This window comes from Lithobates pipiens, unplaced genomic scaffold, assembly GCF_037356315.1.
Source record: "Lithobates pipiens isolate NorthernLeopardFrog02 unplaced genomic scaffold, aLitPip1_a1.2 Scaffold_8, whole genome shotgun sequence".
In the NCBI taxonomy this organism is placed as follows: Eukaryota; Metazoa; Chordata; class Amphibia; order Anura; family Ranidae; genus Lithobates; species Lithobates pipiens.
In genome coordinates this window covers 117,658,605-117,686,559 of record NW_027507903.1, presented here as the reverse complement: position 1 = coordinate 117,686,559, position 27,955 = coordinate 117,658,605, and the positions used below count along the sequence as shown (strand labels likewise).

Genomic DNA, 27,955 nt, shown 5'->3' with positions numbered 1-27,955 from the left:
TTCCCCTCTCACCACCAGACGCCCCCCCCCCCTGTGCTGTTTTCTTCCCCTCTTCTCTGGGAAAGAGCGCCACAAGAATAAAAAAAAAAAAGAAAAATGGCACGTCGCTCTCTGGCTTCCAAACTCCCATCGCCATTCCTCCTTCCTCTCTGTGGATCCCTTAGGATCAGGAGCCCAAAAGAGGGGAAGGGAAGGGAAAGAGCTCTTTTTGAAAAAAGAGGGGAAGGGCCGTAGGCGACGGGGGTGGGGCGTAGTGCAGAGTTGGCCTCCTCGGTTTGGCGACACAGGCATTTCTTTTGACACATTTACTGCTGCATCAGGCTGAGCATTAATAGCAGCGACAGGGCTGGGCTATTGCTCAAGCACTGGATGCGTTCCTTCTGGTAGTACCTCTGCTTTGTGCATCGGGCTATGAGCGGAAGGAGGAGTAAAAACCCTTCAAAAAAGTGTTCTAGAAAAACATCTCAAAAAAGATGGCATCCTCCCCTGAGAGTAATATAGCTGGTCAGAGTGAGTCATTAGGAGGGGCAAGTGTTGCAGCTGCTCTTAACACTGCAGCCCCTGTGTATATTACTAAGGAGGTTTTTTATTTTTAAGAAAAGCTTGGAGCAAAAAATTGATGCTTTAATTGCATCCCAGAGTGGGACTAAGTGCAGCAGGTCCCAGTCCATCGCTCAGGACCATCTTGCTGAGGAACAAGGAGCGAAAGATGGCAAATTTCTTTCAAATGACCAGGAAGAGGCTGAAGTCTCCTCTTCCAAAGAATCTGATATGGAAGTGTCGATTTCACAGGAAAGATTGTTGGTACAGTCTCTCACTGAATTGGTCCACTCCACATTTTTACTGCCAATAACGCAGTCAGTCGATTGGTTTCATTAAAGCCTCCCCAATCTGTTCATTCTTTTCCTATCCAATCATGGCTAAGGAAGCTAATGTATTTCTTTATCGTACATCATAGGACACAAGTAATTACTTGGTGGGTTATGGGCCTTCCTTCGGGTGTTGACACTGGTATAACCAATACAGGAAGTTGACTCCCCTGTATAACCCCTCCTCCTTCCAGGAGTACCTCAGTGTCCAAGGTGTTGGTACCACAAGTGTCTAAGGTGTTGGTCACGAGTGAAGATGTTCTCTGAGGAGCTACTAGAGGGAACCATGATGGCTTTAAAGAACCTCCACAACCAGATCCATCCTCGCCACTGAGGCCATAGGATGGTACCTGGACCTTGATGCAAGAATGAGGTTTTGCCTGTAATGCTTCTCTTTGAGAGCTCAACCCTAGGAACCAGGACGCTTTTTGGTCTTGCTACGTTACCTAAAGCTGTCCTGAAGGGTGCTATACAAGGCCCAAAGGAGCGGAACCCCTTTAAAAGGGCCCCAGTCTTTGAGCGTGTGATAACGCAGCCCGCCATGATGGGTGAAGCTTGGATCTGCTGTTTCAGCAGTATCCTGCAGCGAGGATAAGGTAAGAGAAAAAAGGTTGTGTTTTTCCTTTTTAAAAAAAAAACCTTATATGCCTAAATGCTATAGAACAGCCTGTCTCAGTATATGTGTAGTCCAGCAGAGGGGTTTCTTTCTTTTCCTAATGGAATTAGCAGGCTGGATGGTTATCAGCTGCTTAGCAGCTGAGGGGAAAGGTTATCCCATATCATGAGGTGCTTTAGCGTATTTTACTTACATTTGATAGTAGGTATCCCAGCCTGCTGTCGAGCGGCATACCGGAAGCTTTTTTGGTCTAAGAAGCAGCTAGCTTCACTCTCCCTTCAGGTCTGCATGATGCAGACCCATATGCCGATTGCGCGCACGAGCTAGGCATATTGAAACTGAGGGTGGGGGTTTCCTGAGGACGCAGAGGGGCGTGGCCATAGGTCACGTGTTGCTGTGCACGGGACATAACGTCCATCCACACAGTATTTGATTACTTGGGGGGGGGGGGGGAGCGCTGTGGCCGCCAATCAGATCCACCTGAGGCTTTCACATTAAAGCACTCTTTTTCAAGGAAACTTCCACTGAGGAGGGGTGTCTGTTATACTAAGAGACAGCTAGCGAGGGCCACGTAAGGTTGTAAAACAGGCATTTCCAGTACAGGAAAAGAACTGTTGTTAGCATGCATTATTTGGCTAGAACTATTTTTAGCAGATAATATTGTGTGTACCTCTGCTTTTGTGCTTAGAATTATGTCTTCCAGACCTACCGTAAAGGTATCTAAGGTGTCACCCTCAAGCGCTGGGAACCCCAGTCATACCTCCATACTGTCTTCCTCTTCAGAGAGATAAGACATGGCAAGCCAGGGTGAGTCATTGGAAGCTAGCGGTGGTGCAACTGCTTCACACACTTCAGCTCCTGTATATGTGACTGAAGAAGCACTTTCCTCTGCAGGGCTTAGAAGGAAGATTAGCATCTTTAATCGCATCATCCATCCAGGTGGATAGGAAACATCCTAGACCCCTCTCCCCCACCTTAGACTCTTTACAGTCAGTGGAGGGTCCTAAAGAACTATGGGGACAAGACAAGGTTTTACCCGCAGATGACCGGGAAGAAAAACAAACCAGTTATTCCTCTGCAGAGGAAACAGTACTTGGAATTTCACCTTCACAAACGGAAGTACAGAGCCTTACAGAGATGGTTCGCTCTACTTTCATGTTACCCCTAACAGAGTTAGCTGAAGGTCCAGTTTCCTCTTTGGGACCCTTGAAACCCTTACAGCCTTTACATGCGTTTCCAGTACATGTATTACTTGAAAAGCTTATTTATTCCGAATGGGATCATCCGGATAAGCATTTCTCCCCTCCTAAGAGATTCTCAAATCTCTATCCTATGGAGGAAAAATTCACTAAAAGGTGGAAGGTTCCAGCAGTGGACGCTGCGATTTCCAATGTGAATAAAAGTTTAACTTGTCCAGTGGACAATGCACATATGCTTAAAGATCCAACAGATAAAAAGTTGGAAGGTCTGTTAAAATCCTCTTTTTCCTTAGCAGGGACCGTAACTCCTCCTGCAATCGCAGCCATAGGCATCTGACAGTCCTTAAAGTTTACAGATGCCCTCAAAGAGCTCCCTGCACAACAAGCTCAGGAGTTGGCCCAGCTACCTAAAGCAATATTCTTTGCCATAGATGCTATAAAGGACTCTATTCACCAGGCATCACGTTTGGCGCTCGTACTTGTACACATGCGAAGGACCCTTTGGTTAAAGGGTTGGTCAGCTGAAATGCCTTGTAAAAATCTTCTAACTGGTTTAAGGGAGAACGTCTTTTTGGCGATAGTTTGGATAAATACATTCAAACTATTTCTAGCGGAAAGAGTACTCTTTTGCCAGTCAAAGTATAAACGTCCTTTGTTTAAACAGACTTTCTCCAGCGCCAAGGGCATCCTCCTCTAGGCAGAGGTGGCGGCCTTCGCCGTCAGACCCTACGGGAAGATCTCAGGGTCAAACCCAGGCACAAAGGAGGACCTGGTTACGCAAGTCTGCAAAGCAGAATACCAAGGCCTCCTCGTGAAGCGGCATCTCCCCTCACTCAGTTACTCCTGATCAGCAGCCCCAGGATTTGGCCGGGATATTGGATGCGTTGTGTTTTACAGTAGATGCTATGAAAGATTCTATTCTCCAGGCCTCACAGCTCATGCTAGGGCTGGTACATGTGCGCAGAATCCTATGGTTGAAAAATTGGTCAGCCGAAGCGCCATGCAAAAAGCTCTTGGGCAGTTTCCCTTTTCATGGTAAAGGTTGTTTGGAGACGATCTGGATAAGTATATCCAAAGAATTTATAATGGTAAAAGTTTCCTTTTACCGGTTAAGAAGTTGTTTAAGCATTTTTTATTTAAACCTGCTTCTTCTCCAGTGCCAGGGCATCATCCTCCAAGCAGTCACGACGGCCTTCACCATCCGATTCAAGAGGTAAACCTCAGAATCAGTCCCAGGGCCAAAAAAGGACCTGGGGGAAGAAACCCACAAAACAGAATATTAAAGCCTCCTTATGAAGGTGCGCCCCCACTTGCTCGAGCTGGGGGAAGGCTTCTACAGTTTTCAAAGATCTGGCAGGATCAATGTCAAGACAGATGGGTGGCTTCCTCAATTTCTCTAGGTTACAAACTAGAGTTCCGACAGTTCCCGTCTCCTCATTTTCTAAGATCAAATCTTCCCAAAGATCCAGTTAAAAAGAAGTCTAGTAGTCCCATTGGAAGAGCAAGGTTTAGTGTTTTATTCAAACCTGTTCACGGTTCCAAAACCAAACGGGGATGTCAGACCCATTTTAGATCTCAAAGATCTAAACCTTTTTTTTTTTAATATCCATTCTTTTCGCATGAAGTCAATCTGATCAGTAGTCTCCATCCTACAAGGGGGAGAACTTCTGGCGTCAATCGACATCAAGGATGCTTATCTCCATGTGCCGATTTTCCCCTCTCACCAAAAGTTTCTACGCTTCGAGGTAGAAAATCTTAATTTACAGTTTGTAGCTCTGCCTTTCGGTCTAGCTACTACACCTGGAGTTTTTACAAAGGTCCTGGCTCCTCCTTTAGTCAAGCTAAGGGCTCAAGGTGTAACGGTACTAGCCTACTTAGACGATCTACTCTTGATAGAGCAATCGGTAGGCCGCTTAAACCAAACTTTGGTCACCACAGCCGGCTGCCTGGAATACCTAGGTTGGATTCTCAACCTAGAAAAATCCTCCTTAAAACTATCAAGGAAATTGGGGTATTTGGGGCTGATCATAAATACAGCTCAGAAGTGGGTGTTTTTGCCCCAGGAAATGATCAGTTCCATAAAGGCACTGATTCAGTTGGTCAAAACAAAGAAGAATCCTTCTATTCGACTTTGCATGAAATAGTTGGGAAAGATGGTGACTTCTTTCGAGGGCCGTTACTCATGCGCCGTTTCATTCAAGACTGCTGAAAAACAGTATCCTGTCAACTTGGAACAAGATCCAATCTCTGGACTTCCCTATGCGTTTATCCCCCAATTTGGTTGATATCCAAGAATCTTCAAAAAGGCAACTCCTTTCTACCAGTTACCTGAAAGGTGGTAACAACAGATGCCAGCTTTCTGGGCTGAGGAGCAGTCCTGGAATAAGTGTCTGTCCAAGGGAAATGGTCCAAATCAGAGATGAACTTGCCCATCAGTATTCTAGAGATTCGGGCAGTACGCCTGGCCCTGGAGGCCTGGACGTTCAGACTACGGAATTGTCCTGTCAGATTCCAATCCAACAATGCCACAGCAGTGGCCTATATCAATCACCAAGGGGGCACGAGAAGTTGTGCAGCCCAGAAAGAGGTGGATCATATTCTTTCTTGGGAAGAAAACAACATTCCTTGCCTATCAGCAATTTTAATTCCAGGGATAGAGAATTGGCAGGCAGACTACTTGAGTCGCCAACAATTGTTCCCGGGAGAATGGTCCCTTCATCCCGACATCTTTCTGTCAATATGTCAAAAATGGGGAGTTCCGGACGTGGATCTGTTTGCGTCCAGGTTCAACAAAAGATCAACAACTTTGTGTCAAGGACAAGGGATCTGATGGCATAGGGAACAGATGCCTTGGTCTTTCCGTTGCATCAGCTTTTACTGATCTATGCGTCCCCTCCTGTTCTGTTGCTTCCGCATCTTCTTTCCAGAATCAAGCAAGAAGGAAAGGAGGGGATTCTGGTGGCCCCAGCATGGCCCAGGAGATCTTGGTTTTCCGAGATCATAAAGACGGTAGTAGGGGACCCTTGGACCCTACCACTGTGATCAGACCTTCTCTTGCAAGGTCCAGTATTCTATCCTACCTTACAAACGCTAAATTTAACAGTTTTGGTTATTGAGACCCACATTCTAAAGGACCATGGCCTGTCACCTTCAGTAGTTTCTACTTGGGTTAATGCTAGGATGCCGGGCCTCCAGAGTCATATACTATAGAGCCTGGAAGGCATATGTCTCCTGGTGTAAATCCAGGGGTTGTCACCCCAGAAAATATGTCATAGGTAGGATCCTTGAATTCCTACAGATGGGATTAGAAATTAAGCTGGCCTTAAGTACTATCAAGGGCCAGGGCCTCCATGGCTCAGATCTGCTAGGCTGCACCTTGGTCTTCAGTCCATACATTTAACAAATTCTATCAAGTACATGTAAAAGGTCATGAGAATATATCCCATTTGGGCGCAGAGTGCTGCAGTACAAGTCCTCTAGTCTCATTTTACATTTAAGCTGTTATGAAAATAAAATCCTATTTTTCAGGGAAGGCCTTGCATTTTTCAGTAGGACAATGTTAACCGCATACTGCATCTATGACAACAGCATGGCTTGATAGTGGAAGTGTCTGGGTGCTTAACTGGCCTACCTGCGGTCCAGACCTTTCACCAGTTGAAATATTGAGCTCATCTCGAAATGACAAATATAATGAAGAAGGCCCAGGACTGTTTAGCAGTTAGAATATTTATATCAGGCAAGAATGGGACAACATTCCTCTCCCAAAACTCCAGCAACTGGGGTCAGCTCCTAGACGTATACAAAATGTTGTTAAAAGAAGAGGAGATGCTACACTGTGGTAAACATGGCCTTGTCCCAACTTTTTAAAAATGTGTTGCTGCCATCAATATCAAAATTACCTTATTTTTCAATCAACTAAAATTTACATGGTTTATATGTAAAGGGGTTGCAAAGTTGTTGTTTTTTTTTTTTAAATGACAAACATGTTATACTTACGTCCACTGTGCAGCTCGTTTTGCACACAGTGGCCCCGAACCTGGTCTTCTGGGGTCCCTCGGCGGCTGTCTCTGCTTCCCCCAGCAAGTACTTCTCACGTTCATGCAAGCTCCCTTGCATGGTGAGAAGCACTTGCGGGCGCGCTCCCGTGATACAGCCGGCGGCTACAGCCGCCCAGTGCATCACTCGGCCCGCGCCGCATCATTGGATGTGATTGACAGCAGCACGAGCCAATGGCTGTGCTGCTTTCAATCCATCCACTCTAGCCAATCAGCGGCCAGGCTGAGCGGCGAAGAGGACGTCGGGGGCGAGTGCGGGATTTTCGAGGGGCCAGGTAAGTAAAACAGGGGGGGGGGGCGGGTTGCGCCGGCACTGTCAGATGTTTTTTCACCTTAATGCATAGAATGCATTAAGGTGAAAAAATATTTACCTTTAAAACCCCTTTAAGCTCGTATGTGAGTCTGTGTAGTGGTAGGTTAGAGTTTAGAGTTTGCTAGCTGTTGCCAGTCGGCCAAGGGAGGTGGGTGTGGTTCTTTCCAAGTTTAAAAGTATTGCCTTTGTAGCGTATAAATACAGTATTTATATCAACATTTTGGTATATTAGAAAGACCTCCGTTGACTGTATATCTTATGTTGCCTTTTATCTTTTCAATAACAGGTTACTTGATTTAAAAAAAAAAAGTCCTCCAGAATATCTAGAAGATAAATTGTAGGGTTACTTACATCAGGTAGCCCCTGAGTGGTTGAAATGAAGCCATTTACTCTGCTCCAGTAGAACATGAAAAAATCAGCTAGTTCACCACAGCCTCTAAAACAGTCAGTTTGAATCTCGGCTTGCTCAGCAGGGACAGACCAATGTTGGTATCTAGATTGGAAGGTAGCATTAACCCTTTAAAGTCCACATTTTTCAATGAGTTAGTGTGACTCAAAATGTGCTCCACCAAACGGTGGAGCAGAACGTCAAAGGGCTAATAGCTGATAGCTGCATACTAGGTAAAAACCAGCTTGGTCAGTCCAGCAGCTACAGAAGTACACAGGTGATGAGGAGAAATCTCCAGAAAGATGGACTAATTAGACATCCAGGTGAAGTACAGGATGAAAGATGCAATTAAAAAAATGGAAAGAACCCAGGTTCAGAAGTACAAAGTGGCATAATGACATTTAGTCATTCTTTAGCAAGGTCACTGGGAATGACACCCGACTTCCTGATCATTGTAGATTTAATGAAAGTTAAGAATCTCGGGGTGCAACTGGAGACAATAAAAGGGTATTTAAGAGGAACAAGGAAATGCTCAAGGAGAACAAGGGACCTCATTCAAGTACTGAGCTATTAGAGGCCTCTCTATTAGAAGCCTTTGATCGGGCCTATGTTTAGATGACATGGGCCCACCTTCTGAAAAATGTAAAAATAGAGTGTAAATTAATATAGCAGAAAAAGCGGACTACAAACGAGCATCAAAATAGTCATCCTCCATTTTTCCTCCCAATGGCCTTGCATTCACAAATCACTGTGTAAATATAATTGTGTGTTTTAAAATGCGATCATGTGACTGGAAAGCTCTCTGTAATGTGAAGGGCCAACAATGGGGATGGATTAGATAGAGCAGATACATCCCCCTTCGGCATTCACTGCTCTATCTGTTGTTGAGGTGGAGAAAAGTCTCTTCCCACCAGCCACAGCAGCTGCACCAGAAAGGGAGTGGACATGGAGTTTTGTGGTCATGTGATTGCATATTTAAAAAAAAAAAAATGCTGTTTACGCAGTCATTTTTGACGAAGGGCCATGGGAATAATTTGGGAGTGAATATTTATATGTCGTTTTGTTAGTAAGCATTTCCTTTTACTTTAAAACATTTTTTTATCTGGATCCTCATGGGCGACATCTGTGGGGTACTGAGCCAAATAGACCATCCAGCCAGGCCAAAACTTTCCATGGAGTCGTTAAAAAAGGATGGCTTGCCGTCATTGGCTGAGAACAGTATATCGCGCTCCCTTCACCAGTGAAAGGCACCCTCTGTTTCTGGACCTCTGCAGAAAGATAAGGCTAGATGTCCATTCAGTTCCCATTGAGTTGGTGTTGCCTTTTAAGGCAGCATGATTCAATAATTTGGATTAAAGGTGTAGGCCTGTAGGGGGTGCCCTTGATGGTGCCTGTCTGTGGTATGTATGGGGGGCCCCTTTTATGATAAATGCAGCAAATGCATTTAAATCAGACAAGCTGTCTTAAAGACATTGTAGAAGAATACCCACATCCGAGGCGCCCTCTGATTTTTACAGGAAAGCCAACAAAATCTAGGCTATTGCAACTCATCCTAATTTCAAGATCAGCTAGTTTAAGCCTAATAGCCAGTTCGTTTGTGAACTCTGTAGGGAATCCAGTGAGAGGAGAAACAGTATGTTCAAGAACGCTAATTTACTCTTCTGCAGCCACAATATGTTCTCTGAGGATCTAGATGTCTTGCTTATTGCCAATTATATGATATATTATATGAGAAAGCTAAAGGTGCTGTGGATATACCTGCAAGATCAGCTTGGGCGGGTGATATAAAGCCAATCTCTGAACAGTGGGCACTGGCACTGTCGGCTATACCTTTGGCCTCTCTATCTCCAACTCAAAATGTAACACTATTCATTCTACATAGAGTACATTATACACCAGAGAAATTATTTAAATGGAAACGAAAGTACACAGACCAATGCCCTAGATGTAAAGGGAGGGCAGCCGATTTAATACACATGATATGGCGATGCCCTATACTCCATCTCTATTGGTATGGGGGTGTTATCTACGATTGATAATCTATTTGAGATTGAGATGTCTATAGACCCCAGGGGATGTCTCTTGGGTATAATGGATGTACTAAGAACACCCGGGAATACATGGTATCTGTAAATAGAAGTTTATTTCAAGCTCGTAAGCTTATAGCACAAAAAATGGTTGTCGCCATACCCACCTACAGTAGCAGAATGGAAAATGCAAGTAAGGGAAACCATAATTAAGGAAAAATATACCTTTTTACATAGAGGTATTTTAGGGAAATTTGAAAGAATATGGAGAAGATGGTTTGATATTCTGGATTTATGATGAGTGTGGGAGCGATGGGGAGAGAGGGAGGGAGCATGGGGGCCAGGGGTGAGGGTTTATTTTTATCTTTTTTTTTTTTTCCCTCTTTTTATTATTCCCTCTCTATGTGCTGGATTGTATGTGGTTATCGTTGTTTGTATATAAAAGAAATAAAAAAATTATTTGAATAATAAAAAAAAAAGATGTCTTGCCTAAGGAGAGAGAAAAGTCTATGTGTATGGCTTTAATCTTATGTAGTCAGGGGGGCCTGTAAAGTCTGCAATAGTGTTTATGATCTGGAGAAGTGTATGTTCTGACTGTTTCAGTCTTTCTTACCTCTGCCTAGAGTCTGAAAGCAATTTAGGCCAGATGAGAGAGTTTTCAGCCTGTGAATCCATGAGAGCAATTTGCTTCAGTGCTGCGGATTGGACAGTGAGGTCTGAGTGCTTTGATCCCAGCTGGAATATAAAAGCAAGTGTTTATCACTATCTTGCTCAGTGTTTTTTTTTTTTTTTTTTTTTTTTTTAGCCATTGAAGGCTGTGTCATTAGTCAGATTTTTTCATCATAACATCGCTATTGGAGACCATGCTGAGGGTGCTGTGCTGCTGGGAATCGGTGAATTGATATCACTGGATGGTCTGTAGGATGTGGTGGAAGCAGTGGAACTAATATCTCTCCCAGTTCACCATTTAGCCACAGCCCTGCTTAATAATTTTTTTTAAATTGTATTATTATGTATTGAATAATTACAATCTGCCTCACTGCTCGCACCTCTGTGAAAATTTTACTGAGTGCCCCATAGTCTTAGTGTTGCTATTTTACCTTTCTGTAAATGTCCATTTTTGTGCTTGGTGACAGGTGGCCTCCCAGTGGCTGCATCAAGAAAATCTACGTCTGGGAGAACTGAGACTGCAATGTCTGTCTTCCTCGGGAACGATGTGTGTTGATAGTTCATTGGACTTTTCCGTTTGTCTCAAGACTTGCACTCTTGATGACCTCAGGGAAGGTGTTACCAAAGCCACATCCAGGTTTGTCATTCTCATCCTTTGTTCCAAAAAAAGTTGCCTTTAGTTAATGTAGTTTATTAACTCAGACCAGTTTTTTCACAATCTTTGATTTTGATCACTTCTGCTTTTTGACAGCTTAACCACTTAAGGACCGAACCTCTTTTTTTTTTTTTTTACACTTGTTGTTCACAAGTTAAAATATATATTTTTTTGTTTTTGCTAGAAAATTACTTAGGACCCCAAACATTCTATAGAAAAAAAAAAACACCCTAGAGAATAAAATGGCGGTCGTTGTAATACTTTCTGCCACACCTTATTTGTGCAGCAGTCTTACAAGCACACTTTTTTTGGAAAAAATACATAAGAAGGTCTAGGGTTAGAATTATTGCTCTCGCTCTGATAGTGGTGATACCTCACATGTGTCGTTTGAACACAGATTTTATATGCATTCGCTTCTGTGCGCAAGCTCGTCGGGACACTTTAAAAAAAAAAAAAAATCTTATTTATTTTACTTTTCATTTTTTATTTTGACACTTTTTATTTTTTGGCCTACTTTTTTTTCTATTACAAGGAATGTAAACATCCCTTGTGTCATGGTTATGCAGTGATCTTCCTCTGTTCCACCCCAGGCCCTATCAGGGAACCCTATATTAACCTGTGCACTGCAAGCCAGCGGTGCTGATCAACCATTGTGTGTTTGGGTTCCTGCTTGCCGTGTGCTCTATGTTTGACTCTGTTACCGACCTTGGCGTGTTCTCTATGATTCCTGTCTGCTTGCGACCTTGACCTTTTGCATGTCTCCGACCATCCCTGTCTGCCTGTGACCCTGAACCTTTGTTGTGTACTCTGTTGTTCCTGTCTGCTAGTTGCCCTGACCTCTGCCATATCCACTTACTATCCTTGTTGTTCCAGCCTGCTGCTTCCTTCTCCTGTAGTCTAATGTGAGCGTGAGCTGTGAGACCCTAGGGGTCGCGACCTGGAGCCAGACTGCAGCGAAGTCCATCCTCACCACTGGAGGCTCTGGCGAACACCCGCTGGCTCTTAGACTCCTCTCCCTGGGGAATCTATGCTCCAGCTCCCATTGGGATCTGTTAGTGATCCTGTAGACCTGTGTCCTGAATCTCCCTGGGTACAATCTGCAGTAGTCAGTCCTAAGGTCCACTACCTAGCGGTGCACTTCCGACTCCTACGGAGTGCATCTGTCACCTGGTCTCAGGTGACCTGACACCTTGTAATAGAAAAAAAAGCATGACAAGTCCTCTTAAATATGAGATCTGTGGTCAAAAATACCTCAGATCTCATATTTACACTAAAATGCAATTACAATAACTTAGACACCTTCTCTTGCCCAAGCCATTTTCAACTTTCAGCGCTTTCGTAATTTGAATGACGACAATTGCGCGGTCATTCTACAATGTACCCAAACAAATATTTTATAATTTTGGTCCCACAAATAGAGCTTTCTTTTGGTGGTATTTGATCACCTCTGCGATTTTTTTATTTTTTGTGCAACAAATAAAAATATATCTATCAGAAGGTGAAAAGAAAGCAAATCTGTCGCTTGAAATGCAAACAAAGGCACTTCCATCAATTTTCCTTGATTGAAGATTTATTGAATTCACTTTGGAATCACACATTTTTATTAGAGCACTATTTGTTCTTGTGTTCATTTTTTTTTCACTTTGTCACTTACTCACAGCATTATTATTTGTTTGATTTATATAATATTTTTTTGACTGCATATTTCTTTTTTTGTTTGATTTTTACTGTTATTTTATCAATATTGATTGTATTGTTGACCATTTTTTATGCATATTTGTTTCACGTCGGGTAGTATAGCACACTGTTATTTAACAGTGTGGATTTTGTTTAGCGCCACTAGGTGCCTTTGTTTGCATTTCAAGTGACAGATTTGCTTTCTTTTCACCTTCTGATAGATATATTTAATTTTTTAAGTGGCAGCTGGAGGGAGGGAGTGTGGGAGCGCTGTGATGATACACTAATTGGTAGGTCATTGAGAGTGTATCTTAAGTTGTTTAACAAATAAAAATAGACCGAAAAATTAAGAAAAAAAAAGTTTCTTTGTTTCTGTTAATTACAAAAAAATGTAAGTATGTTTTCGTCTTCAATTATGGGCACTGATGAGGTGGCACCAATGAAGTGGAACTGATGATGGGCGCTGATGGGTGGCACTAGTAGGCGGCACTGATAGGTGGCACTAATGGGCACTCATGGGTGGCACTGATGGATAATTATGGGTGGCACTGATGGGTGGCACCTATGGGCACTGATTTGCACTGATGGGTGGGATTGATGGGTATAACTTAATTATGTTACACAGTGGTGCCAATCAGTGCCCATATGTGGGGATGTACTGGGCCATCCACATGTTATGTGCCTCCCTGATGGTCTTGGCTTCCCTGGTGGCCAAGTGTGAGCATCCGAGGGGGGCTGCACTGATATGTAATTAGCGCAGAACCCCCCTGTCAGGAGAGCCACTGATCGCCTCTCCTCTACTTGCATCTGTTAGACGCGAGTGAAGAAAAGCCGATCACCGGCTCTTCCTGTTTACATCGTGATCAGCAGTGATTGGACACTGCTGATCATCTTTACCGAGATCGGTGAGGCGGTGTGTCAGACTGACACACGGCACCACCGATTGCCACGATGCGCACCCTCATGGGCGTGACGCCTGTTATCCTGAAGGACATCATATGACGCCCAATCAGGATAACGTAACCAGTGGTTAAGAGCTATGGGCAGAAGTGGCGTTTGACGTCGCTTCTGCTCTCTCATGTCATGGAGCCGAGCAGGGGCCATCTTCCCCTCAGTCGACAGCCAGGCATCCACAGGAGGAGACGCTATCATCTGTCACTTACCAGAGCGCAGCAGGAGGGGCTTGTGCACCTCTCCCACTGCTGATTAAAGTGATCTTGTGGCAAATCTGCCGTGGAGACCACTTTTATCTTAAAGAGAAACGCACGACGTTCCCGAAAATACTGGGGTTATGGCAGCGATCTGGTATTTTACATCAAACTACTGATGTACGGGTACGTTGTTTTGCGTGAAGTGGTTAAATGAGAAATTCCTTGGTTTACTTGCTTTTTGGGCTTACTTATAACTAAACTTGTGAATATAGTATTTTCATGTAACATTCATTGTCACTACGGGGTAAACAAAGCTGACCAGGCAATGCCAACTAAATGTTGTGGTAGTGCATAGAGTCATCTGAGTAGATCAGCGAACTACAGATATTACTTTAACACCCCTTTCACACCAGGGCGTTTTGCAGGCGCTATAGCGTTAGAAATAGCACCTGCAATCCGCCCTAAAGAAGCTGCACCATTGTGTGTAGTGTGAAAGCCCCGAGGGCTTTCACACTACAGCGGTGCGCTGGCAGGACGTCAGAAAAAAGTCCTGCCAGCAGCTTCTTTGGAGCGGTGAAGGAGCGGTGTGTTTACCGCTCCTCCACCACTGCTCCCCATTGAAATCAATGGGGCAGCGCTGTAATGCCGCCGGCAAAACGCCGGTATTGCGGCGTATTGCCGGCGGTTTTAACCCTTTCGCGGTCGCTAGCAGGCGGTAAAAGCGCCCCGCTAGCGGCCGAAATGCGCCGCAAATCCGGCGGTAAAACGCCGACGCAAAGGGCGGTGTGGTGTGAAAGGGGTCTAAAGGTAAAAATAACTGCATTTCAACTGTATACAGTAGATTATAGAAAACTCTATATCTATGGGTCTAGTGCGGGGGTTAGCAACCAGTAGATTGCAGCCAGGTGACTGGTAGAGACCGGTCTGGGCTGGCAGACCCACCATCCCACAGCATCAAACAGAGTACAATGCAGGTTTGCTGGACTTAGCCATAGGCTTCTATTAGATCAGTGGTCATCAACCCTGTCATCAGGGCCCACTAACAGGCCAGGTTTTATGTATTGCCTTGGGGAGATGCAGACTAGAATACTGCAACCACTGAGCAGCAAATTATATCACCTGTAATGTTTTTCAGTTATATTGCAAACCTGACCTGTTAGTGGGCCCTGAGGACAGGGTTGATGACAACTGTATTAGATTATTCGGGTTTGGTGCACTTCCGAAAAGTACACGAAAACTCCGGAACACAAGAGTTTTGGAGCGCTTTTAGAAAGTGCATTACACCTGTAGGGTATAATAGAGGTCCATGACAAAGCACAGCTAACCTAGGAAAGTTGCAGAAGCACTTCGCTGCACCCAGGTAAACCTCAACACATCAGCGTGAAAGCAGATTTATAAGGGGGCTTAGAACAGTATGGGTTCATTTTACATTTGCCGTTTTGGGGTGGGAAAACCCCAAAGAGTTTTCACCGACCCCTGCCCCAACTGCACCCTCTTTAGCTGCAGTGGCCAGGGGTGTACACATGTTGCAGCTGCAGCAGGAGTTCTACACCCTGTCATGGTTCGTGTGTAGCACCTGCCAAACATGACCCATTCAAGTGAATGAGACCGCTCTGCAAGTACCCTCCAACCTTGTGCAGTACAGCAAATGAGGGGTTAAAGCAGGCAGCATTGTGTTGCTTTCTTACCACCTGCCCTAATCAGTTGGATCCCACAGAAGCATGCAATGGGGGGAGGGGGGGCACTTGCAGAGTGGCCCTATTTACTTGAATTGGTCGCGAATGGCAGGTGATTGCACCCACTAAAAACGGGGTTTAATTCCTACTGCGGCATGTTTACACCTTTTCCTGCTGTATCAGCAGCTAAAGGGGATAGGAATTGAGGTTTGTAAAACCCAGACTCAACAACAGGGTTTTACCCCCCCCCCCCCGCTTTACGTGTGAACGTGCTCTAAGGGTGCCGCTGTCGAATGCAACTAAGGGCTCATTCATAAGTGTAGCAGCCACTGCTTCTCCTCTGAAAAGCGAACTGAGTGTATTTGACAGGTGATGAGAAGGTAATAGGTTTTCCCCCTCATCAGCTGATTTAAACCCACTATTGCCGTACAATGCACACAATTGCAACATGGTAGTATTGCAATTTGACGACTAAATCAGGTGTGACAAGGCGACACTGCCCAGTGATCTTTGGCTTCTCCGATGTTGCTCAGGTAGATCTCCACAGCCTGGTTTAGTGTGTTTGCCCTCAGGTGAACATAACACAAGCAAAATGTATGCTCTTAAACTTCAAAATACGTTTGTGAAATAGACTGTACCAATAAAATCTCCTTGTTTTAAATAACACTTTCTTGTGGCTGGGTAGTCATGTAAAAATATTTTCTTTACTAGAATGATTGACCAAAAAGATTCCTGCAACTCACGCAATATGATTGATATAGTCTACAAACAAAACCGTCAGGAGCGCTCAATCTCCGCCATCATGGAGAAGCTGTATGTTTGTGCCAGTGTGGAATTCTTGATGACTGTTGGTGATTTCTTCATTAAGGCTATGCCTCAGACTCCAAACACAGATAAACATTTTCAAAGCCAACCCAAACAATCCACTCCCACCAAGACGAAAACGGAGAAAGGAGGTAGGTTTTATGGCCGTGAATAATTGCAGAATGTAGTATTATTTACATTGTTTCATTTAAAGCGGAGTTCCAGTCATCTGTGTGTTTATTAACCACTTACCTACTGAGCAATTAAACACCCCTGATGCCCAGACCAATTTTCAGCTTTCGGTGCTCTCACACTTTGAATGACAATTACTCAGTCATGCAGCACTGTACCCAAATTAATTTTTTGGCCTTTTTTTCCTAGAGCTTTCTTTTGGTGGTATTTGATCACCTCTGGGTTTTTTATTTTTTGCACTATAAATGAAAAAAGACTAAAAATTTTGGAAAAAAAACGAATTTTTTCTTTGTTTCTGTGATAAAATTATGCAAATTATAAATTTTTCTTCATAAATTTTGGCCATAATTTATACTGCTACATATCTTTGGTAAAAATGACCCAAATTAGTGGATATTATTTTGTCTTTGTGAAAGTTAGAGAGTCTACAAGCTGTGGTGCGAATCATACAAAATTGATCACATCTGATGTACTGGTGGTCTATCTCATTTCTTGCGACCCGAACAAGCCAGGAAAGTACAAATACCCCCCAAATGAACCCTTTTTGGAAAGTAGACATTCCAAGGTATTTAGTAAGAGGCATAGTGAGGTTTTTGGTGTTGTAATTTTTTTCCCACAATTCTTTGCAAAATTAAGATTTTTTTGTTTTTTTATTTTTTTTCACACAAAATTGTCATTGTAATAGGTTATTTCTCTCACATGGCATATGTTTACCACAAATGACCCCCCAAATTAAGTTCTGCTACTCCTCCTGAATATTACGACACCACGTGTGGGACTTTTTCACAGCCTGGCCACTTAAAGAGACCCAACATGCAGGGAGCGCCGTCACGTGTTCTAGGAGCATAAATTACACATCTAACTTGTTGACTAATACACTTTTGAAGGCCCTGGAGCACCAGGACAATGACACGTGACACTGACGTGGCACTCATGGCAGATGGCACTGATACATGGCACTGATGGCACGTGACACTGATGTGGCACTGATGACAGATGGCACTAATACGTGGCACTGATGACAGATGGCACTAATACGTGGCACTGATGACAGATGGCACTAATACGTGGCACTGATGACAGATGGCACTAATACGTGGCACTGATGACAGATGGCACTAATACGTGGCACTGATGACAGATGGCACTAATACGTGGCACTGATGACAGATGGCACTAATACGTGGCACTAATGACAGGTGGCACTAATACGTGGCACTAATACGTGGCACTGATGACAGGTGGCACTAATACGTGGCTCTGATGACAGGTGGCACTAATACGTGGCTCTGATGACAGGTGGCACTAATACGTGGCTCTGATGACAGGTGGCACTAATACGTGGCTCTGATGACAGGTGGCACTAATATATGTGGCTCTGATAACACGTGACACTGACAGGTGGCACTGATAACACGTGACACTGACAGGTGGCACTGATAACACGTGACACTGACAGGTGGCACTGATAACACGTGACACTGACAGGTGGCACTGATAACACGTGACACTGACAGGTGGCACTGATAACACGTGACACTGACAGGTGGCACGGATCACATGTGATACTGATAGGTGGCACTGGGAACACATGGCACTGGGGACGGGCGGCACTGGGGACAGGTGGCACGGACAGGTGGCACTGGGGAAAGGTGGTACTGGGAACAGGTGACACCGGGGACAGGTGGCACTGGGGACACATGGCACTGACAGGTGGCACTGGGGACACATGGCACTGACAGGTGGCACTGGGGACAGATGGCACTGACAGGTGGCACTGGGGACAGGTGGGCGTGTGTTTTTCACTGTGTGTGTGTGTGTGTGTGTGTGTGTGTGTGTGTGTGTGTGTGTGTGTGTGTGTGTACTCAGATGGTGCAGCTGCAGCACGGAGGGCTCTCCCTCCTCACACGCTGTCTCTGTGTGAGGAGGGGAGCCGGCGATGATCTCATATGTTTACATAAAAGATCGCCTCCCATTGGATAGCCCGATTGAGTGATAAATGGCCGCTGTGATTGGCCATTTAGCACGATCTGTGATTGGCTGTGTCTGAGGGACATTGCCTACACACAACTTCCCCAATGCGAGCCCGCGGCGGCGCGCATTAGGGAAGTAAACAGGAGGACGTCCAGGGACGCCCTCCCGGCAGTTAGCGTCTGCTCTGTAGCCGTCTTTTGGCTATAGAGCGGGCGCGAAGTGGTTAAAAGTCAGCAGCTACAAAAACTGTAGCTGCTCACTTTTAATAAACACACACTTACATGTGCCGCAGTCCAGCGGTGCACTTACCCCAGCAGTTTTATTCCTCTCTCCTCCCTCAGTGGCGCCGGCATCTATTCTATGGGCACCTGTCTGTGACAGCTTGCAGTTTTACAGCCGGGTGCCCACTGCACATGCATGAATGGCGCTGCTCTCTTTGATTGGTTCTGAAGTCTTCTAGGACCTGTCCTGTGTCCCTGATGACTCTGGGAGGGGGAAGGAAAGCTTCCACTTCCGATTGCCTACGGCGACCGGTACAGAAGTGGCTGCGGGTACTTGTCAAAATGTGTTACCCGCTCCTCCCCAAAAGCTCAGTTTCACGACCAGGAGCTGGGGAGGAGGCCATAATGCTGAAGTGCCACTTTTGGGTTGAATTCCGCTTTAATACTCGTCTTTTTATTTTTCCAAATTTTTTTTTCCTAATGCAGTCTTTTTTTTTTTTTTTACATATTTTTTGTTTAAGAAAGGGCTACATCCCATACATCAAACACCAAGATGTAGTACAAATCCTACTCAGCAGGAAGAACATATTACAGATCACATAGGTAATACAACTTCTGAAAATGGTTGGTACAGAAACCACTATACGTGGTCATAAAGTAATTACAACCTCCGGGAAATATAAATGTGTTCTAGATGTTGCGATGGCACCCAACATTTTAACCAGAAGCAAAAAGGTACTTAACTGAGAAAGGTTCCACTGAATAATTGGGGGAGTAAAGGAAAGAGTAAAGGGGAAAGGTAGGTCTACAATGAGAGCACAGCCTGCCCTTCGGGGTGGATCCGTCTGCCACTGTGGTTAATGGAAGAGATGGGGGGAGGAAAAGGAGGGTGTACGGTAAGGGAATAAGATGATAGACCAATGGGGGAAAGAAGTATATTGTGGGGCAGATGGAAGTCAAGATCTAGTCCCATATACATTCAGGTGTGAATATGGGCCAAGGTACTATCCCACTGTCTCCTGCCACAACTCTGACACGTTAGAACAAAGTAGGAGTAGATTAACCTAGGTCAAATCCGAGGAAACAATTGTTCATAATCATCTGTTGCTATCATTGTATTGGTTATAACAGTGATGCCCATGCAGGGGCTTGAACATCTGACCGAAGTAACAGATACGTGCCTACAGTGCCTTGAAAAAATAGTCTTATCCCTTGAAATTTTACACGTTTTGTCGTGTTACAACCAAAAACGTAAATTTATTTTATTGGGATTTTATGTGATGGACCAAAACAAAGTGGCACATAATTGTGAAATGGAAGGAAAATGATAAATGGTTTTCAATTTTTTCTATAAATAAATATCTGAAAAGTGTGGCGTGCATTTCTATTCAGCCACTGAGTCAATACTTTGTAGAACCACCTTTCACTGCAATACAGATGCTAGTCTTTTTGGCTACGTCTCTACCAGTTTTGCATATCTAGAATTAAATTTTTGCCCATTATTCTTTGCAAAATAGCCAAAGCTGTGTCAGATTAGATGGAGAGCGTCTGTGAACAGCAATTTTCAAGTCTTCCCACAGATTCACAATTGGATTTAGGTCTGAACTTTGACTGGGCCATTCTAACAAATGAATATGTTTTGATCTAAACCATTCCATTGTAGAACTGGCTGTATGTTTAGGGTCATTGTCCTGTTGGAAGGCGAACCTCCGCCCCAGTCTTAAGTCTTTTGCTGACTCTAACAGTTTTTCTTCTAAGCTTGCACTTTATTTGGCTCCATCCATCTTCCCATCAACTCTGACCAGCTTCCCTGTCCCCCCTGAAGAAAAGGTGTGTTCAGGGTGATGTGCAGTGTTAGTTTTCTGGCCTACATAGTGTCTTGCTTTTAGGCAACAAAGTTACACTTTGGTCTCATCTGACCAGAGCACTATCTTCCACATGTTTGCTGTGTTCCCACTGGCTTCGCAGAAACTGTAAATGGGACTTCCTATGGTTTTCTTTCAACAATGGCTTTCTTCTTGCCACTCTTCCATAAATGCCAGATTTGTGGAGTGCGTGACTAATAGTTGTCCTGTGTACAGATTCTCCCACCTGAGTTGTGGATCTTTGCAGCTCCTCCAGAGTTACTTTGGGCCACTTGGCTGCTTCTCTGATTAATGTTCTCTTTGCCCGGCCTGTCAGTTTACCTCGGGAGCCAGCATTTGCAAATGGGTGACCTGATTAAGGAAGTGGGTTCCCCCCCCTTCCTGCCCAGGACAAACTTCAGCTTTTAGCGCTGTCGCACTTTGAATGACAATTGTGCGGTCATACAACACTGTACCCAAACTGAATTTTTGTTATATTCTTCCCACAAATATAGCTTTCTTTTGGTGGTATTTGATCACCACTGGCTAAACTAAAACATTTTTGAAAAAAAAAAAAGTTATTCTTTGTTTCTGTTATAAAATTGAGTTTTCGCCTTCACTGGTGGGCACTGATGAGGCTGCACTGATATGCAGCACTGATATGCAGCACTGAGACTACACTGATATGCAGCACTGATGGGCACTAATAGGTGTCACTGATGGGCACTAATCAGGGGTCCTTTACCACAATTGGAGTCACAGTGACACACCACACCACTGATCGCTATGCTGCATGCCCCGGCAGGTGCGCACTGGCTTGTTATCCTGCTGGATGTCATATGACGCCCAGTCAGGATAACTGAACCACTTCTCGGCTGTCATTCTGCTGTAGTCCGGGCGGGGAGGTGTTAAAGAGGCGCGTTGGTCCCCCTTAACGTTGGCTCCCCAAACCTTTGGCCCTGCTGCCTTCCCTCAGTGCTGTCCGCTATGAAAATCCAGCCAGTGTGCAGATATGAAAGGTTCTGCTTGGCCCTTGGGCCCCAAAAGAAACTTTCAGCGCTAAAATCCAGTCCATAATTGAAGCAATCAGACAATGTCCACAGTGATTTTAAATGCTGAAATACAAATACAAATGCAGCATGCAGATCATTCTGTAAGTGTGTGTGAACCCTCCACTGATAATAAGGATGGCCCCTCACCTCACTACAAGGACCCTTTAGATCATAGAGGGTCAAAAAACGCCTTCCCTTACGGGCACATATGGATGGTGCACAGCAACTCAGGATGTGGAAGTAACAGCTCAGCATAGATATCTCCAAACACACATGGAGCAAGGAATCAAAAGGGACACAATATAGTGCTCTCCATAATATAAAACGAATTTAATAATAAAGTTAAAATACACTCACAAGCATGGCACTAATCTAGTACCAGATCGTCAGCATGTAAACAACAAGATGCGAGATGGCCGCAGGTAACGTCACGATGATCCCTTCCATACGTTGCTTCCCTATGGCGGGGACTTCATCAGCAGATACGGGAGGTACGTGATCACCCGCTATATAAACTAAAAACATTGCTATAGTAACCCTATGTCGCATCATTTGACGGGGCACAGGGGAGGAACAACTACGCAAGGACGCGATCCCAGAAATGTCCCCACATGATATTTGCAACAAAAACACAGTAGAGCGGCAGCTAGAGACAGCCGCAAAACACCACTAATTATGCATATGTAACAAATCACTCAGAGCTTGCACGCTGTACATACCACAGGATGAGTGAATATGCATAATGTAAAGTGTAACAATAAAAAGTATGTAAGAAAACAATAAAATCGCAATATCATCCGCGACCATCTACTACATCAACTAAGACCAATAAGCAACATAAAAAACATATACAAACGACATAATTAATGATCAGTGATAAAACAATGTCAAAATCAACATTTAATCCATCGGGGCAGAGCATGTGGGTTAAATGTATCCAGTTAGATTCTCTCTTAACTGACGTATGAAATTACCTCCCCTCCAGTGTTTGGTAACTTGCTCAATCCCTCAAAATTTCAGACCTTTAGGATTTTGTTGATGAAACAATTTGAAATGTTTGAACACTGTGGGTCTTCACACCCTTTTTAATATTATTGACATGTTCTGCTATTCGGACATGTAAGGGTCTGGAGATTCTACCAATACATTGAAGCCTACATTGACATTCCAACACGTAGACTACCCCTATTGTGTCACAAGTGATCAATTGTTTAATATCATATTCTCTGTTGGTAGCTGATGCTAAAAACTTTTTTCATTTTTTAATATTTACCTTTGAATGCCTGCATGGGACACAATGACCAACGACGCATAGAAACCTCCCAAAAAGGAGAAAAGTCTATTTTCAGACGGAATAGGGGGCTTTAGAACAGTGGGGCCAATACCATCCCTCAAAGAAGGTGCCTTTTTTATATGAACTGAGGACGTGTGGGTAACACAGGACCCAACACCTTATCCTGTTTTAAGATAGACCAATTTTTTATTATAATTCTCTCAAATTTCTTGTATTGCACATTGTAATCGAGTAACATCTTAAAGTTATGATTATCTAAATCAGACTCTCTAATACGATCAGAGACCAAGGATTGTCTATCTGATGCTTTGATTTTCAGAATTTCACTTTTGAGATTGTGTCTCTCATAACCTTTTTGCTCAAATCACATCATTAAGACCTGTGACTGGGTGATAAAATCATCCTCATTAGAACAGTTATGACGTAACCTAAAAACTGTAGGAGTTACGGTCAGTGAGTTTAAAATGATTCAATAATCGAAAACGATCAGTGTCTATGCTGGCAATCAAATCGAAGTAAACCACTTTCTCATTGTCAATATTCCATGTCAAAGAAATGTTTTTGTCATTATCAATTATCAAAGACATAATAAATGATTCAAGAACAGATCTATCACCTTCCCAGATGATTATTAAATCATCAATAAATCTGCGATAGCAGACTAGTTCTGGAGGGTGATGTGCAAATATAGCCTCCTCCTCCCAGTGGGCCATAAATAAATTGGCCACACTAGGAGCAAAGCGAGCGCCCATCGCCACTTCTCTAGTCTGCAAATAGAATTCATTATTATTAGGGATGCACCAATGCCACTTTTTTGACACAGAGTACGAGTACCAATACTTGACATCATGTACTCTCCGATACCAATTACTGATACCTGATTTTGGTCATGTAACCATTTAAAAAAATTAATGAAAAATTACACATTTTCGCCACAATATGAGGAATTGAAACAGTCAAAAGACATTATGAAAGAAAACATGTTTATTTGCTGGTCACAAAGCTGTTAAAGCGCAAATTACACAGAACATGTTTATATAAAAAATGTCAATGCCATCAATGACATGTACATTGCAAGTTCACAATTTAGGTATGAAGAGAAGCAAGAACTTTACAGGACCTCAGTCAACTCGCAACACGACATTATAAAATGTAAAAAAAAAAACGTGTTTGTTTCCAGTTCAACTTCTTACACATGTGTAAGAGAAACACATTTCGCAGACAGAACATTCCAGGATGGCAAGGAAGGATATGTGTTAGGTTGGCATGTAGGCTGCAGTAAGTCCTCATGCACAGCTCAAAGCAGCTGCTTCTCTAGGTGTTTAGCTCTTTGAGCTTTTTTTTTTCTCTACCTGTTACCTCTTCCCCTCCATGTTAGCCTATGTGTTCATTCATGGCCATTGGCCAAGGAACACTATGCGGTTTCAGAAGTTTAGTGGCAGGGCAGCTTACAGGCAGCAGGCAGAAAAGAAAATCCAAAGAAATTGGAAATTGGAATTTTCTGCCTTTAAACTTTCCTGCCACTAAACTTCTGAAACTAGTGTGCAATGGGCTGACATGGAGGGGAGGCATTAACGCAGGCAAAAAGCTCAAACTCCTTGAGGAGCAGATGATTTTTTCTGCATTGTACATGCATTATGCCTTGAAAATGAAAAGCTGAAATGTCACACAGAACATGAAATATCATCATTGTTGATGACTCCACGTATAAAACAAACATCACAAGTTCACGTCATCACATCAACCAACCCAAGTGCAATACAGTTAAATAATGTTAGGCCTGAGGAGGAGCAACTGAAGAGTACCTCAAAACTAACATTATTTCGTAAACATTTTTTAAATAAAATAAAAAAGTGCTAGCTTCTAGTTCAACTTATTATGAAACTCGTGAAAAAACATTTTTCACAGACCAAAATTAGGTTCATTCCAGGATGCCAAGGAGCCAAGGACTTAGCAGCAGTAAGGCCACATGCACAATAAAGCTCAAAGTAGCTGCTCCTACAGATGTTTGAGCCTTTCGTTTGCCTGTAGTGTTAACTCTATGCCGCTCCATATTAGACTGTGTCCCCCATGCATTGTACGTTGAATCACCTATAGTGTGCAATGTGCAAACCATAGGTGATTCACTTTTTCACTTAAGGAAAAAGTGGCATGAAGTTAAAAAGGCAATTTTTTTTTTTTTTTTTAAAGCCCAACATTGAGGGGAGTTAACAGGCAGAGGATAATACTAAGGCTCCATGCACACTGAAGCTCAAAAAAGCTTTTTCTGGATGCCAGATTGCTGGCAGAAAACGCTGGTTGAAAAAAATGTGCTTTTAAAAGCATTTTGTACTAGCCTTTGAGTGTTTATTAGCGTTAGCTTTTATGGGCGTTTTCAATAAAAATACACAGAGGACACTCCAAAAATCCCACAGTGCATTCCAAACTCCCACAATCCATTGAAAAAATAGAATGCTGAACACTAATTAACGCATGTTTATGAGCGTTTATAAGCGCTTATGAGCGTTTATCGGTGTTTGACGTTTTTTGGCGGTGAAAAACTGCACTTTGAACACGAATTTCTGGCATTCAGAAAAAAGCCCATAAACTCCACTGTTCATTAAAGCTAAAAAAACGTCCATGTGTGCATGGACACACAGGCTAACATAGAGTGGAGTTTATGGGCTTTTAAAAAAAACGGCTTAACTGCAATAAACTGCAGTTTATGAGCTCCAGTGTGCATGGAGCCTGAGACCCCTTTCACACTGGGGCATTTTTCGGGCGTTTTTAAGGCGCTTTAGCGTTAAAAAAAAGCGCCTGTAAATCGCTTGAAAGAAGCTGCAACTGCAATCCCAATGTAAAAGCCCGAGTGCTTTCACACTGAGATCCCTTTCACACTGGGGCATTTTTCAGGCGCTTTAGCTTTAAAAAAAAAAAAGCACCTGTAAAGCGCTTGAAAGAAGCTGCAACTGCAATCCCAATGCAAAAGCCCGAGTGCTTTCACACTGAGGCGCTGCGCTGGCAGGGCGTCAAAAAAAGTTCTGCAAGCAGCTTCTTTGCAGCGCTTTTGGAGCCGTGAATACAACACTCCTAAAGTGCCCCTTCCCATTGAAATCAATGAGAAGCGCCTGAAAAGCACTATTGGCAGCAGCGTTTTGTGGGCGCTTTTAACCCTTTATTTGGCCACTAGCAGGGGTCAAAAGCGCCCCAATAATGCTCAAAAAAACGCTGGTAAATCGCTGCTAGTTTAAGCGGCGCTTTACGAGCTTTTTTCGGGCACTGACATTGTGAAAGGGCTCTTAAAGCACTTGGGCTTTCACATTGGGATTGCAGATGAGGCTTCTTTCAAGCACTTTACAGGTGCTTTTTTTAAACGCTAAAGCGCCTGCAAAACGCCCCAGTGTGAAAGGGGTCTAAAAAAAAAGCTCAAATGCCAGGTGGAGCAGTTGCTTTGAGCTGAAGCATGCAACTGTGCATGATGCCTTACAGTTGGATAGTAACAGGGGGTAGATTATTTTTCCATTTCAAACGCAAGTGGCAATAAACAGAGTAATCTCTGCATGTTCAGTTAGAAGTCGGTTTCTGGTGTCAGTCAGAATGTGTGAGGCTGCACTGAACAATCTCTCACTTTCCACACTACAAGGAGCTGAAAGATATTTTTTTGCCATTTGGGCTAGTGTGGGAAATCGCAGGTTGACTACCCAACACTCAAGGTTTGTCCGAACGAGGCACAGTGACCGCTTCAAGATAAGCTTCTAGTTGTATGGTAGCAGCTGTGGGAGCACTGTTCTCAAATGTAGATGAATAAGCAATTTCTTGAAAAACACTGTCCACAGTTACACTAGTACATTGCTGTTGCTCAGTGCAAGGCATTTTGGTAGCTGGTTTCTCAAGTACTTCAGGTGTAGCTGCCTGTGCCTGTAGTACCTGTACAGAAGATATTTGTTGCATTTCTAGTATGAACATCTCTTTGGCCTGCCAGCATCTGCATTTGAGAAGAACCAATCTTTATACCTAGAAGAAGAAAAATACAAGACATTAGACAACGTCATACAAGCAATGCAAAACAACTGTGGAAGCTTGCTGTGGGGGTTCACCTAGAAGGAAAGGTGACGGCAGGGGACGCAGCAAAAACAGTTGTCTGCCCTGCTCTGTGCAAAATCATTACACAGAAGCAGAGCAGGTAAGTGTGTTTGTTATTATCGATTTTGTGTTGTGTTTTATTTTTATGAAGTGTTCTCAATTGCATTACAAATGCAAGCAGGTGATGACACTGTAAAATATCACCTTCATCCAAAAAACAAAATCATATCATCAGTATTCAAATAAAAACATGTCAAAATAGCAGCCAGCAATAAATGATTACCTTGGATCGCATAAGGTAGCGATGCAGTAAAGTGGATTTTGCTCCATGCCAGAGAACCGTTTCTGCAAAGCACCAAGCAATGTGTTCTTCATCGTTTTCACACCGTTGTCCTCATCCACTTCTTTAGATAATAATCGCTGTAGCACAGTCACTGCAGGAATTACATCTGAATCTGAACAACTCACATGCCGAGTCAATTCTTCAAAGGGAGCCAAGAGATTCCACCGATTTGCAGTGATTGTTGCAGGCAGCTCATGTTCTGACACATATGCACCAATGGCCCGTTTTTTCTCTATCAGAGACTACAGCATGTAAAAAGTGCTGTTCCAGCAAGTCTGAACATCTTGTTGAAGTCTTTTAATGGGTTGACCAAGCTGGATCTGAATATCTTGCAGCCGATAATATGCCAGGTTTGAATGTTTAAAATGCCCAACTATTTTGCGCCCAACTCCCACAGCCTCCATAATGCTGCACTGTGATAAAAGCTGCAGTGTATGTGCCACACATGAAAGACTCTTGTACACCTTTTATCATATTTCTGCCATGTGTAGTCACGGACTACCACATGGACAGAAATTTTGGGATTCGCCCAAGTGTCAAGCATTTCTTCTAGTATGCTTCTTATAGCTTGGCCTGTGTGAGAGCCTTGAAATTTCTTTGCGTGAAGCATGACTTGGTGCCAGAGTGAAATTGGCATCAATCCACTGTGCAGTTAAGCTAATTACAGACACAGGACTCGCATTACTGCTCCAAATGTCTGTGGTGAAACTGATAGCCTTTATGTCCTCCTGTAGCTTGTTGGTAATGTGTTTTTTCACTGTGTTGTGTAATTGTGGCAACATGACATCAGTGACGTGACGGCGGCTGGGAATTTCGTACTTTGGCTCCAAAAGATTCACAAGTAGCCGAAAACCCACATTGTCAACTATTGATA

General features: G+C 43.6%; 1 protein-coding gene across 5 annotated transcripts in view; it reads left to right on the top strand.

The window, feature by feature from the left end:
• The window catches only part of VPS13C (vacuolar protein sorting 13 homolog C), a 626,331-nt gene that overhangs the window by 371,186 nt on the left and 227,190 nt on the right, over nt 1–27,955 (top strand). For all 5 annotated transcript variants that reach the window (XM_077473219.1, XM_077473221.1, XM_077473220.1 and 2 more), the window contains 2 exons: nt 10,604–10,773; nt 16,007–16,251. In XM_077473219.1, the coding sequence (XP_077329345.1) occupies nt 10,604–10,773; nt 16,007–16,251 (415 nt within the window). The remainder of the gene's footprint in view (nt 1–10,603; nt 10,774–16,006; nt 16,252–27,955) is intronic.